This window comes from Ictidomys tridecemlineatus, chromosome 7 (assembly GCF_052094955.1).
Source record: "Ictidomys tridecemlineatus isolate mIctTri1 chromosome 7, mIctTri1.hap1, whole genome shotgun sequence".
NCBI classification, from domain to species: Eukaryota; Metazoa; Chordata; class Mammalia; order Rodentia; family Sciuridae; genus Ictidomys; species Ictidomys tridecemlineatus.
Window position 1 is genome coordinate 135,041,729 of NC_135483.1, and position 15,490 is coordinate 135,057,218.

At 33.8% G+C, this 15,490-nt stretch overlaps 1 protein-coding gene across 3 annotated transcripts in view; it reads right to left on the bottom strand.

Moving 5' to 3' along the window:
- Nucleotides 1-510: 510 nt before the first annotated feature.
- The window catches only part of Galnt3 (polypeptide N-acetylgalactosaminyltransferase 3), a 38,186-nt gene continuing 23,206 nt past the window's right edge, over nt 511-15,490 (bottom strand). For 2 of the 3 annotated variants that reach the window (XM_021728264.3, XM_005315708.4), the window contains exons 4-11: nt 14,115-14,264; nt 11,912-12,146; nt 11,344-11,461; nt 9,659-9,859; nt 7,636-7,767; nt 7,336-7,437; nt 2,461-2,613; nt 511-1,595 (exon numbers count right to left, since the gene is read on the bottom strand). In XM_021728264.3, the coding sequence (XP_021583939.1) occupies nt 1,473-1,595; nt 2,461-2,613; nt 7,336-7,437; nt 7,636-7,767; nt 9,659-9,859; nt 11,344-11,461; nt 11,912-12,146; nt 14,115-14,264 (1,214 nt within the window). In that variant the 3' untranslated portion in view covers nt 511-1,472. The remainder of the gene's footprint in view (nt 1,596-2,460; nt 2,614-7,335; nt 7,438-7,635; nt 7,768-9,658; nt 9,860-11,343; nt 11,462-11,911; nt 12,147-14,114; nt 14,265-15,490) is intronic. The other variant, XM_040294409.2, reaches the window with a different exon arrangement.

The following is a 15,490-nucleotide window of genomic DNA, read 5'->3' on the forward strand; positions in this document are numbered from 1 at the left end:
GAACTGAAATAAAAGGTGGCATTGTAATCAAATAGTGCAGGACTTTCATGCAAGTTTAAAGTTATAAATGAGAAGATGGAACCCATAATCAAGAAGTGTTTTCTTTTGTACAGTTGATTCTCTGCCTGGCTGCCAACCACCTAAAATACAAAGCCAATCAAATTCCACCTGTGGAATAAGAATATAAGATATCTCTATATAAAATTACCAAAAAGAAAAAAGTGTTTCATGTCTTAAGTAAGCATGAAATATTTTAAAAAACATTATTCTATTGGATGCTCAAAGTTATCAAAAATTCATGTAAAATTTTCTAAATACCTAACACACCATTTTCTCCATTCTCCAATTTTTATGCCAATCCCATCAAAAATTTAAATTTTTCTTAAAAAAATATAATGGCTCTACAAATAATAGGGTCCTAGAAATTCAGTATATAAAAATTTTTGTCTCCCCCCCGCCTTCTGTCAATTACATATTTTATCTAGAAAAGGAAAAAACTTAAACAAGTGATTACAATAGTGTTTTGGATATTTTATTGTGTTTTCCACATAGATAAAAATAAGGCTCTTTTGACAAAAAAAAATCCATTACAAAAACAATCTATAATAAATCAATAACATAAAATTTAGCATTAAGTCAGTCAAGTATTCTGCATTTGAAATTCAATATCATGAATCTTCAAGATTAGTGTTTTTTGGTAACATAAAAAAAGACTAGTAGGAAGGAAAAGGACACCTTATCAACATATAATAATCTGTGAAGTTTTTTAAAATTACAACGGGAAAACACACAGTATAGTTACTTAGGAAAAGCTATTTAGGGAAGACTTAAGTGCATCCGGTGGAGTAGACTTCAGATTACAAAATAGTTTTAAATTTGCCAAGAAATTTAAGTGTTAAAAATATTTTTCTCCTTATTTAAATTCATGTACTATTTTTGACAGATAAGTAAACCAAAGACAGAAACATTTTACCTGCATTTTAAAATAACAGATCTACAAATTCTAGATCTACAAAAAGTTCCTGGTTTGCATACAAAGGCCAATGTTTGGCCTTCATTGATCCATTTCTATGTAGTTAAAAAAATACAGTATCAAAGTTTTCTCCATCACCCCACAAAACTAGGGGAAATATTTTAAGTCTTGAGTGTGTGAATGTAGCTATGCAGACCCTCAAGTGTGCAGAACACAAACATCACTCTCCTAGGAAGATTATTTTCATCACACTGTAAACATTTCTTCTATATCTGGACAATAATCTTTGGTATCACTAGCTATTGTGCTTTGAAAGAGAATTATGGGATTTTTGTAGCAGTGCTACATAGACATTTTAGAATATAAATAAGAAAAATGCACTTGGAAATAAGTTACAATTAGCTGCTTTTGCATAATTTTCAAAAACTACAGTGTATGCCTAGTCACAGTTTTATGAGAAAAAATATCTCCTTTTCAACTCCTTAATTTTAAGGAACACTTAATCATTTTGGTTAAAAATCCATTTTTGGAGTATATCTGATGGATTGCATAACACTAAACTCGGATGCTCTCCACTTGCTGAAAGGCACATTTTTAAGAATGGATTATATAGAAGTTGATCCTGCAATAAAAGAAAACACAACAGACGTTAAGTTCCAAGACTCATAGCTAAGTGATCAATACCAACATGACATTATGGTCTTATTAAAGCTAAAGGGAGAATTGCATTCCAAATGTATATCTTTCTTAACTTTAAATCTGCCTAAGATGAATCATGTTTGATAAAATATTATGGGTTTCTGATGTAAACAACACTGCACACCACTACTGATTAACTAATATAAGGCATTAAATGAAAAAAGAGGTATCCAGGCAAGGTCTGAATCAAGTTTTCAAGCAAAAAACAGTCCACTGATATATACATGTGAGAAACTCCTAAAAATCATAAATCATAAAATCCAGTCTTACAATATTCTGGTATTACACTAAATATTTTTTAGTTAAGTGGTGGTATAGTCTAGCCAAACCTTAAGATGTGTTTTAAAACAAGAGATCTGTCATGCAACCTCTCAATCCTACATTAATGAAAAACTACTAAAATGGAGAAGAAAAATTAATCACTTCACATTAAAATATGAACATTTTTTTCTCTATGCATGCCAAGAAAAATAGTGACTGCTGCAAAAAGTATTGTAAGAAACACTAAAACATAAAAATGGAGTAACTGTTTTTAATAATTCACAGAAGATCTTGAGATACACAAACTATGCTTTAATCAAGCAACTTTATGACTCTTTTGTTTCTAGGAGTACTTAATTCATAGGTATATTCTCTTATCACATGGGTAGAAACATATAAGAAAGTTAATAAAGGCAGAAAAGTTCTAATGGATAACAATGAACTATATTTCATGCATTTTCCTAGATAAGCAATTAGAGCTCATCAAAATCATTAAAGTAGTGGGTGAATTAACTGCATTGAGGTACCTTCTGGATCTCCCATATCTGTTCTCCAGCAGCAACTGTCTTGTGACCTTTATAGGCACATGCCTGTAGCTGAACGATACCTTGGACAGCATGAAGACACAGTTCTTTCTGGATGTTATGCCGGATTTCATGCTGCACTGAATATTCAAAGTACTGTGAAAAAAGAGTGCCATTACCGATAAAAGCACCTGGTGTGTTTGGTTGCAAAACAAAATTAGCCACTCAAGGAATAATAAAGGCATGCCCCCAACAAAATATTACACTAAGAAGTTATCAGAAACATAAGCTGAGCATTTATGATAGGAGACACTATAGTCCTCCTTCAGTCTATCATCAACAGTGGTTACTTAATAAACAAGGTGTTTCTCTCCACACCAGAAACTAAGTCATCAAGTAGAGCTGGACTAGCACAGGCAGACACACTGCAGAAAAGGGCCTCTGAAGCTCATCAAGTCTTTGACTGGTCTTCTCTCCTCAAAATTTTCCTTCACTCCTTCGTCTCAATCAAAAGCACTTGCACTGAATTAGAAACTACAGGCACTCTGTATCTGTTTCTTCAACTGTAAAGTGAGTAACTTAAGAGTTCCTCCCACAGGATTATGAAGATAAATGTATTAGAACAAAGTCTATGAAGTGGTAAGCAGCTGATTCACTTTAAGCTGTTGTTACTATTATTGATGCACTCAATTAATTAGTCTCTGAGTTTTCCTCTCAGATGTTACCATCCTGTCCATTCTTACTGTTCTGTTCTTTTCTTTCTTAGACTCATAAAAATTTATACTGCAATGCCTCCAGCTACCTCCAATTTCTCATCCTGTACTGCAGCAATCCTACCTGCTGTCAGTTGGTCTTTCATAGCAGTGGTCTGATCCCCTACTGGCCCAGCTTAAGTGCATTACTGCTGTTGCTAAGATAAACTCCATCTTCCTTAATTGGTGCCTGAAATGGCCAATTTTCAATCTTGCATCAACGATTGCCCCAGTGGTATACTCTGCTCCTTTCATGCAACTCTACCAGTGCAGAATACATGCATCCATAACCTGTGGCTTTGCTTTGCAGTCTGTGCTGATGTCTGGAAAGCCCTTCTGACCCTTTTCTGCCTGCCTGACTCCTTTTCATCCTTCAGCAACCAACTAGAATATTACCTTCCCTCTTTGGTACTCCCTGAATTCGTCCTATTGTACAAAATTTCACCTTTTCAAGGCTTCCACATACGTTAGAGATTACTTTCTATAGTATACTATTGGAATTGTGTGTGTGGCTAGCTGATGTTTCTACTTAGAACACCCATTATAGAGCAAATACTTAATAATGTTGACATTCTAAAGGTAATAAGGGTTAGCACAACTGATTTTCAATAATGAAATAAATAATATTAACACCAATATTTATTGAGTCCTTATGATGTACTGAGCAGATACTATGTTAATCCTCTTATGTATTTGAGTAGGCACTCTATAAACATGAACAGAATGAGTGCCCTTGGTCTTGATCTCAGGCTTCAGTTCTATTTTCCTACAAATAAAACATCAACCATGTTTGTAACTCGTACTTCTTCCAGTGGAAACATTGGAATAAAATGGATTTAGATGTTGACAGGAAATGGCATTCTAACTAGACTTAGCCAAGAAAGATAAACCTTAGAATCCCAAAGATGGTAACAAAGGTTGTCTAGCATTCTGCCTCACTATAAAAAGTCATTAAAATGATTCTAATAAAGAATGGAAAATAGTTGAAAATCCATAGTAACAAAAAAAGTATGTAATTAGGTCGCTGAGAAAATTATAGAAACCTGTAACTTAGATTCAGGCCAAATACCCTGTAGGAGAAAGTGAATGAAGAAAAGCATTAAATGCCATAAAGCTGTAATGACTTAAACCATATCATACCAGAATACTGGCCAGTTCAGTCACATAAATCAAAATGCTTACTTTTACTTAGTATATATAAATGTTGTTATAATAGTAGAAGTGTATGCTATAAAAATTATTATGTTGCTTAAAATTGAAGGCAACATGAGAAGATGTTCAAGTGATAGGATATCTCAAAATTTTAATACTCAAAAATTAATTTGCAAAGTAAAGTGCAATGTTTCATTGAAAATAAAATTTATAGGATATAAACCAAAATAAAATCAATGTTTTAATTAGAATGACAGATGCCAGTGTCATTTTAAAATATAGACAACATTATTCTCCTGCTTGAAAACCTCTTGTAGCATTTGTTGAACTCAAAAATAAATCCAAGTTCCTTAATGGGGCTTGCAAAGTTGTATATGACAGCTCTCTTACTGATATCTCTGATCTCATTTCCTACTTCTCCTTGTCTGAACCATTCTGCTCTGGTACAACAGCTTTATGCTGTCTCTGTGAATGTGCTACTGGGCCTCTACTCTTCCCATTCCTCCTCCAGGATGCTCTTCTCCCAGAATGTGGTTATTCTCTCAACTTATTCAGGCCCTTGCTCCAAGGTCACCTTCCCAGAAAAGTCCTCTCTTGCCTGAAACCCGACACTCCACCCTGCAAATCTACCACACACTTATTCCCTGACCCACTTTGTTTTTCTTTATAGCCAAAGTTAAATATTTATTTTCTCTTTTATTGTGGAAAAAAAATGTTCCTGTGGAACAGAAGCTTCAAAAGTTAGGGACTTTGTCCTTTTTATTATTATAATAGTGCCAGTTATATTATGGGCTCTAAATAAGTTTTTGTTGAAAGAACATGTTAATTTTTCTCCATTTCAAAATTTCTAAAAGGCAGCTAGCTATATTCTATTGAAAAAAAATTAACATCATTTTATATAATATTATAAAAATATCTTTGTGGCAAGGATAATAGAAAAATAGACAAAACAATATATACAAAATCTCTTCAACTTTTTTTTTTTTGTATCAGGGATTGAACCTAGAGGTACTCAGCTGCTGAGCCACATCCTCAGCCCCTCTTTTTTATTTTGATACCAGGGATTGAACTTAGGGGTACTCAACCCCTGAATCACATCCTCAGCCCTATTTCATATTTTTTTTAGAGACAGGGTCTCACTGAGTGGTTTAGCACCTCATCATTGCTGAGGTTGGCTTTGAACTTGCAGTTCTCCTGTCTGAGCCTCCCAAGCTGCTGGGATTACAGGCATGTGCCACTGTGCCCAGCTAACCCCAGCCCTTTTTGTTTTATTTTGAGACAGGGTCTTGCCAATTTGTGTAGGGTCTCACTAGGTTGCTAAGGCTGCCCTTGAACTTGCAATCCTCTTGTCTCAGCCTCCAGAGTCACTGGGATTACAGGCATGCGCCACTGCACTAGGCTAATATCTTCAATTTAAGAGAAGATAAATGTAATACTAGAGAAATTTATTAAGTAATTACATTTGTTGACTTGTTTTTACAAATGAGGAAATACTTCCCTTTGCTTAAAACCTTATTTTTATTCTCATAGTTTAGTGTTATTTTCAAAAGATTGTAATTATTCATTTAAAAAATTAAAAAAAATATATGTATATATACATATATACATATATATGTATTTATATACACACATGAAGATATATTTGCACATAGATGTAAATATATGTATGTATGTCTAAATGTATTTCCACCCCATTTCAGAATTACCCCTTGACCATACAGTGATAGATCCAGTTCACTAGCACTGGCTTCTGGTATCTATATAATCTACCCTCAGTGGATTGATTGCTTCAGGTGAAAAAAGATCAGAACTGGATTAAGCAAAGCCCAATGATTAGAAAGATGTATGGAAGAAAACAGAACAATTGACCCTTTCTTCCTAAAACTGAAAACTTCAAAGTTACATCGTGTTAAAATAGGATATTATGAGTACTTAATACTGTAAAACTCCTAACCACATAGCCTGGACTCTACATCAAAATACCTTCTGTTCCCAGAAAACACACATTCCAGGCTCCACTTCTTATTAAATCTCTCTTCACATTCTTCATTTTGTTCTCATTTTCAGTAGCTACCTATCTTGTTCCTACTTACCCTTCAAAAACATGTTTCCAGTGTCATCTTTCCCAGGAAAATGTATGGGTACCCAGTCTAATTCAAACCCCACAGCACTCCGAATGCTTTATCTCAAACCCTTCATACTGACTATAGCTGTCAGTTTTGAAAGAGGTTTCCTGAAGGAGTTAGAATCTAAATGGTTTTAAGCCCCTCAGAGTATCTGGCATGCAGGGGTCACTCAGTGAATTTGATTAATGATAAACAAGAGAGAGAGAATTGAATCCTTCTGGGAGTTAACTTGAAAATGGTAAAGAAAGGAAGATAAAATACAGAAACTTAATATGTAATATGTTACCTACCCATAGAGCTAGATAGTAACATTTAGCATTTTAGTATTAACTGGTAAGATAGATGGTAACAAGCTGGGATCTGACTAAAGTGAATAAAGAACATACATTTTTGGAGAGCAGAGGGTGTTACTGAAATAATATCATGGCCCACAAAAAGAGCTTACAATGTAGCTGTGTTGTTATTACCACTGGATATAATTTGCTATTAAGTCCTGTTAAACAGGGGCTTATTTATAATCTTGTTAAATCACCATGTCAAGAGTCACAAAAACATTAAAAAATATATAAAAGATCATGTTCTAAACATTTCTAAAGGCATGTACTCTGCTATTTTCCCATTTTCCTTTTTACTGAATGGGTAAGCAACTTCGAATTATTTTCAGAGCCAGACTGGAAACCAAGGCAAAATACTTTACAACTTCAGTATCAGTCATCAGTCTCAGTCTAAAAATATGTCACACACTAGCTTACTGGAATAAAAAAGATGAGTTAGGACATCTGAAAAATAAGTAACATCTTAGTTGTATCTATAGTTGCTAGTGAGAAGGCAGGATTTCTGACACTCACCTGGTTTCCCCCAAGTCCATGACATGTGTACAGAATCAATGGTTTGCCTCCTTGATTATTTTCTCCAACATCCAGGCACAGAGGCTGACTAACACTTTTAATCTAAAGGGAAAATTTCAAATCATAAAAAATTAATCTATGTAGTTTACATTTTCCAATTAATTCCTAGGAAGTAATGTTGTAAAATTGTAAATGTAAATGTAAAATCTTAAAAGGAATATACCAGAAAGTATTCCAACATTTTTCCCTAAACCACATAAATATTAGCGGCAAGGAGTAAAGGAACAGGAAAATACTTACATATCCAGATATAACAGGATTAAGGTCTGGCACATACACTTCTGGATAAATAGTTTTCAGATACCATGTAAAGTTCTTACACTGAAGGCGGTTTTTTATTTCAAATCTTTTTGAAAGATCACCAAACGATTTCTAGAGAAGGATGAGAAATGAAGGAATGTTTCATCAAAATAGCTCTACTAATGGACTTCAAAGCTCCTGTTTGTGTTTATATTTAGGAAGAAAAAAATAAAATTGTGGTCCAAAATACAAGACACATCTTAACAGCATTTGCCATTCATTTAGGCAATGAGCATGCCTTCCCAATCCTTCCTGGCTTCAGGGAGAATCAAATATCATTGTAGTGCTGACCAGACAGTATTTCATTCTTCATTTGTGCCACAAACTTCTTTATACAGTACAAAGATCTCTACTGAAATTCTGTGGGCACAGGCGTGGCAGTGGGAGCATTCTAAATTAATCCCAACTTTATACTTAGTTGTCTATAGAGCAAGGTGAGAGAAAGTAGGAGTACATAAACAGTATACACAGTGTAACTTCCATCCCCTTGTCAAGAACACAAAAACAACCACTACAAAACAGCACAATTGGGAATACATTTTTTTTTCCTAGTGTAAGAGCTTTACTCTTAATATTCCAAACTAGATTTTTAGTAGAAAAAGAAAACTTTCTTTTGAAAACATCATTAAACTGAAAATGTATTGGGCTAATAGGCAAATTTTCACAGATAAATTATGTTTGATATCTAACTGTATGACAAAAAAGTAAATACTCAACTTATCATTTCAATAAAGGAAAATATTTTCTCATCCCAACTTCAATGTCATGAACTCTTAAGGATTCTGCTTAGCTCAAGTAAATTTATGTGCTTTATGGTAAGAAGAGGTGCCTAATGGCTCACTCACCCCTCTGTGGGTGACAAGCAGAGCTTCATTTAGTTAGCATCCACTTGCTGCCTTAGCCAAGTAATCTTGTGCAATACATAATCTACCTAATTTGTCTTAGTGGTCTTGAGTTAAAAAGATTGCAGTCTAACCCAGTAGTGCTCTAAATTTGCATCTTACTGACAAGTTACAGGGAGACATCAGAGAACAATGAGAACATACAGTTAACCAAATCTTTCTTTACTACCATTCAAAATGTTGATGTCCTTGACTCCCAATAAATACCACCACCACCTCAAATTAGAACTGTTTCCTACAAAGACAGGCTCGGGTGCCATTTACTGAAGCATGTTCTGAAACTGTCTGGTTAATTTATACCACACCCAGTGCTTTCATACTGCTGTTCATGTAGATGGAACTCAGCTCTAATGTGCTAAGCATTATGTTTTTGCTGACTAGGTGATCTCTGACAGGTTAGAGACAGGGTCACTGTATGTTTGTTATCATCTTCTTATTTCACAGCTACTCTGGGGAAGAGCCAAGGCATGTATTCCATCCCTTAAGTCAGGCAAGGAGAAAGGAAAAGACCTGTCACACATTCCACCTCCAGCTCCCAGACACCACTCTATGAAGTGCCATCCCCACCGTATGTTCCTAAAGGGGCTCTGCCAAGGTACACCTCCAGAGAGTAGCAGAACTGAAACTTCAAGGGGAAAAGGCTTGATATTCCTGTCCATCCTCGCATCACACTGAGACATCTTTTCTACCTTCAGTTTGAAAAAGCACTTAAAACCAATATTTAGTTGTCAATCACATCCCCCAAAACCAATAAAAAGCACTTTTACTTAATCTAATTTTTAAAAGCAAAATACTGAAACAAGATTGTCACAAAATATCTTTCAAATGAAAAATGATAATATCAAGCAGAATGTCTGAAATTTTGAAAAGTAGTTTGCTTAATATTTTTTCTTAAAAGAGGAAATGATCATCCTTCAGTTACACATTTTAAGAGTTAAAATTGTAGCTTCAAAAATAATTTTGACAAAATGTTTTGTACTTGAGGCAATCAAGCAAAAGTATATGAGACATTGGTATAGGTTTTTTATTTATCATAACATAATAATCTTGCTTTAACTTACTTGTTTAACAATTTTTGCTGCATCTGTGTTTCTCCTATAAAATATCTCCTTATATTCATCCATCCAGACTTCTGCAAGGCGAACTTGGTTGCGAGCAATCACCTGAGTGCCTTTTGGAAAGGTATGAGGGCTTTTGCTGCGAAAAACATGTCCAACAACAGAGCAAGGCATAATCTCCAACTGCCCACCACATTGCCATACCTGATAATTAATGATATTTGTTTAAATTTACAGTATTTGGGGAAAAATCAAAGTGTTGCTTTTAAATTCACCTTTAAAATATTAATAAAAACAAAACAAAGAAGATGTTTACTCCAATTTCAAATAGTCTCTGTTCCCTGCCAGTTCAATATAAGTTCTGTAAATGTAAAGAATAATTTTATTAAATAGTATAAACCCTAAAGACAACAAAAGGGTATCTTCAGAAAGTAGGTAAACAAAATAATGATTTTGGGATTTTTCATAAAAATTAATTCCCAAATTACTTTTTGCAAACAATCATGCAAGTTCTCTAGTATACGCAGAAGAACAAAGGCTCTTGTTCACTGGCTTCCATCTTATACAACTTACATGGTCACTTCACTTAAACCACAGTGCTTCTTCTAAGGCATGAGCCAGCAATCTGGGGATAAGTGCACCCTGACTCTTTATCTTTTATATATTAAATTTGATAATATAAAAGCAAAACAATTGAAAATAGTCATTATTACTGAAATATGGTCTCGTAAATTTGTAAAGTAGTTGGTCATTATACTTATTTGCACTAATTCCAAATAAAACAGAAAATCATGAAATGAATACATTTCACTCAACTGTCTTAATAATTGGTTCTGCCATAAATAATTGCAAGCAAAATATCTGAAAAGAAGTCATGTTTAAAAGTAAATGCTAGTACTAAGGAAAGTGATCGCATACACTTTTTTCTTCTTTAAACAAAAATAAGAAAACTCAGTGATATGTTCTATTCGACAAATTATGCTTGAAATACAAGGGCTAGGGGCTGAAAACACTGAAATGAATAAAACAAGACCCCTGGCCTTAAGCAGTCCAAACTGGGCTAAAATCATCACTGTCAGTATGTGATGAACCCACGTCCCAAACTTAAAACTAGTTCATTTCTTTTTTCAGTACATTCCACCCTAAGGGATAATAGATGAATGATAAGGTCATAGCAAAAAAACAAAACAAAACCTTATGAAAATGAATACATAAGATACATGTAGAGACTATCCAAAATCTTCATTTTGATTTTTCATATTAACTTTTAACATACATATTTTTTAAAAAATAGCTCATTTAATCCAAAGAGTTAAGTTCAATATACTTTAAAAGTATACACAAATGTTTTTCCACAGACTCCCTTGATAATCAACTCATTTCCTGAAGCACTAGGTTTAATTATATTTGTCTTGGCTGGAATTCAGTAGCTACAAGTGCATTAATTGGTGTTATTGCCTGGACATGGGATTTTAACCAATTCCTCTTGTTACATTGGCAACCATGAATAAATATATCAAGTTACAATTTAAAAGGAAATATTCTTATTTCAAAATTTCCAGCAATTAAAACTTAGAAAGCAAAAGAAGTAAAGACTGCATACATCCATAACAATCTGTACCAGCCAAGTAGAGCATAACACATTTCATTGTTTAACATGTGTGCTGTATTTAGTCTCCTAAACTTACTCTGAAAGACATTTCTATATTTTCACCTCCCCAAATTTCCATTTCTTCATCATAACGTCCAATATGCTCAAAATATTCTTTTGATATGGAAAAAAGGCCTCCCGCAAATGTGGGTGTTCTGAAAAACAATCCATTGTCAAACTTTGTTATAAAAACGAAACAAAATTAAGTAGCTTATTTAAGAACTTAACTTTATAAGGTATATATTACAATTTCAAATTTTTCCTATGCATACTGTCTTTAAAGTCAAGTTTTTTTGGGGGAAAAATAAATTCTCAGTGTATTCTCCAAGGTTAGTAAGTGTCTTCTCCTAACCTTGTTTTAATATTCTTAAGTGGTGATTTATGAGGAAGATATGAGATAAATTTTACTTTCAACTTATTATTCAGTAATATCATGCATATGTGCCTAAGTAAATTACTTTATTATTTTCTATGTACAGAATTGTGTTCTTTGCTTTTATTAGTATGAATTACCTCAGAGGCAATTGCTGCAAATACAGAGTCCATACATATTTAATATAAGATATTACAGTATGAATATAAGACTTTGAGAGCAGTCCTCTTACTTAATTGGGTAGGTTTCATCTTGCCTTCTTCGCTTTTCATGATCAGGAAGTGATTCCCAGCCAAATGAAAGGCTCCAGTCAAAATTTCCACGATTATGGTTACCTCCATATGGAGAAGGTTTGTTGAATTCAAATGTGTTCATATCTATGGAGGCAATATCTGGACTCACCACCGCAGTGTTGTTCTCAGCTATTCTGGCCAGCAAAGGTTCTAACCAACCATAGAAACACTCACCTGAAGAAGACAGAAGTTTAGTTCATTCAGTGAGAACACTGAAGGTTTTTTTCTTTAGTCATTAAAATTTTCATTTTAGTCATGAAAATTTATAGAGAAATGAGAATAAGAAAATAACTTATGTCTTGAACATGTATGTAACAGTGATTTACTTTTTCCAGCTTTCATAAGTTATAATAGACAAATAATAACTTTATGTATTTATGATGTCAAGTTTTTATATATATACATATATATACATATACTCATGAAATAATTATCACAATCAAGCTAATTAAAATATCCATCATCTCATATGTGCGTGTTTGGTGAGAATATTTAAGATATAGTCTTGACAAATTTAAGTACACAGTATATTCATACTATAGTCACAATGTTGTATGATAGATCTCCCAAAGAGAGTATTTTCCAAATGTCTCTCATGAGGAGAACAGGATGAAAAGGGTAAAGGAAGATTGAGCATGGCTAGGAAAATCTTCCTCCAGATGGTCTTTTTCTCCTAGAAGAAGCAAAATGATACTAATGTGTTTAAGCTTCAAATGATATGTGTCCCTTTAAAAGAGGATATGAATCAAAGATAACCTTTCCATCTAGTCCCCAAAGTACTCTAATTTAAACCTGTCCCTTTGGAAAACTTCATTTCTCTCTGTAGGGCTTAAGAAAAAGTAAGTGAAAGAGTCAAAATATTCTGATTTTAGCAGTTGAAGAAGAGCCATTCAAATCTGCCCCAGACCAAGACAGTAGGGGCCATGGAGTCCCATGAAAGGTGTAGATTTTCATCATGGGATAGTCTGTCCCACATACTGAGCAGAGCCAAACAATACCTATGCAGTTCTATTCTGGGATCCCCATTGAGGAATACTTGGCAGTCATTGTGCAGAAGGCTATTAGACATATTCTCCAGAAGAGTAAGAATGCCCAGTCGGATCACATTAAAATTTGGATCAAAAGAAGAAATACTAGAGAACGGTGTTTTCCTTTACAAAGGCATCTTTAGATCTCTCTTCATCTTTTAAATGCCCAGTATACAGAGAATACAGGATACAACATCTCTAAATAATTCAAGCAAACCCAAAAGTTCTTCTGTATCAATGTATACAAAATCAGTTACTGGGTCAAACATAACCTATAGGCTGGCCAGTTCAAAGATTAACACTCATATAATAAGTAAAACTCACGAAGTATATAATGCAAGTGACTAAATAACATTAATTGATATTTATCATGCCCACTGCACATTTGGGTCCAAGTATACTTCCTAAATATTTTTAAAATATTGACACTTTTAAAAATAAAAATGTATTTTTATTTTTAAGGGATGTAGGTCAGTGATATAGTGCTTATTCCTAGCATGAGCAAGTCTCTGTGTTCAATCCCAGTACCACCAAAGCATAAAGCAAAATATACAAACAAAATGTTGACACTGAAAAATATTAAAATACAAAGAAAAAAACTAATAGCAACAAAAAATGATGAAACTGACAATATTCATGGAAGAGAGAGAAAAAGACGTTGGAAAGGGGTACCTGTAACTTGGCATAAGAAGGAGTTCATAAGTCTTAAAAAAGAACTGAAATAAAAAAGTTTCAGTTGGGACAAAGTTTAATGACAGGATTGGTTAGACTTAAATAAATTTTCATTTTAATATGTAGGGATTCAAAAATAACAAGGAATTTTTTTTTTTTTTGGACAGAATGCATATGCGGGGAGGGGGGAGAATCCTAGGGAAGGATACCTCACTGGGAAAGTTGGTCATGGCAACATTAAAGTTGAGGAGACTTGAACACAGAAGAACTAAGAGCTATATAAGTGAAGTTCCTAGGCAGAGCCCTTATCTTTGCTATAATCAGTTGAAAATGCTGTTCAAGATAATGCAATTAGACAGCTAAATAAAATTAACCTCTAAATTTGAGGGAAGGGAAAGGAAGGGAAGGAAAGGGAAGACGTTCCATCTACACACATACTTACAGTGAGCATCTAAAAATGTGAGCGTCTCAGCTGTTGCTACTGCTGCTCCTAGCAACCGAGCTGTGATCAGACCTTTCCTTTCTTTTTGTCTGACTATCTTTACTATAGAAAATTGTTTTATATATTCTTCTAACTTTTCATGTAAGTACTCTGTAGGGAAAAATAAAATCAGGATTAATGCTTTCTAAATTTATATATACTATATTAAAACAAAAGAAACAACAATGACTCCTCCAAATTCATAATGTTAATAGTTGCATGTCTTCTTCCAGTAAAATGAAAAAGTCTATTGTAACTCTTTACTGGGAAAAAGGGGAGGGGATTTCTATACCCAAATCATAACTAACACACAAAATTATTACACATGCTTATGGTGAACACTTCATAACAATAAATACAGTGTGTTTGTGAGAAAGTGAGAGAGTTAAATGTTGTGGACCCCAGAATTTAAACCAACAAACAAACTCAGAGTTCAGAACAGACTGACTATAGGAGTAGAAGAAATGGAATTAGGTCAAAAAGATATTCAGTGATTTTTAAAATTGGCATTTACGTCTGGAAATCTTAATGAAAAATCACCTGCATCAAAAGAATTGATTTTCTGATATTTAGGCAATGATCAAAACAATTTAAGAACAGAATGTTGAGGGAAAAGGCAAGTAGTAAAGTCCAGAGCCACAGCATTTTGGGAACATTTCTACAAAGACTCAGCAGAAATATTTTGGAAGTTTTGGAGTCTCCTGACAGATTTCTCTCCAGCAAAAATATAGAAGTAAAAAGGAGCATGTAAATCAGGAAATGAAAAACAGGCAGAACTTTAATGATGGGTATGTAATTTGAGGTACTCAATATTCCAATTTGGATGAGATACATAATAAGCAAAAGTTGAGACAGTAGGTGAAAGAAAAATCCATTAATCAAGTCAATCAAGTGCTGTTCATATTTTTAAACAACATCTCAAGCCTACTCTTTTTGTCATTAAATTCTTGATTCCTCATTAAGTACATAATGTAGTTCTTCAAGTGGTTTTCTTGGGCCTATATCATAGCCTCAAAAAGATTTAGAAATACAAAAAAAGTCAACAATATCCTGGGGTAGATATTTGCTTCTGCCATACTTCCGAAGCAAGTACAGATGACATTGACTTTATCTGGGAATATAAATGTCTTTTCAGTTCTCTGGGGATACAGAAAAGAGAGCTGCTAATTTAAAGTTTAAGCATTCTTAAGGGAGGTGAGACTTCATGAACAGCCCTTATGGTAAACTTAACCCATCTAAACACTATTATCTCAGAGTAGAATTAAACACACATATATGCATATATGTGTGTGTGTGTGTGTGTGTGTGTGTGTGTATGTATGTATGTATAATCATAA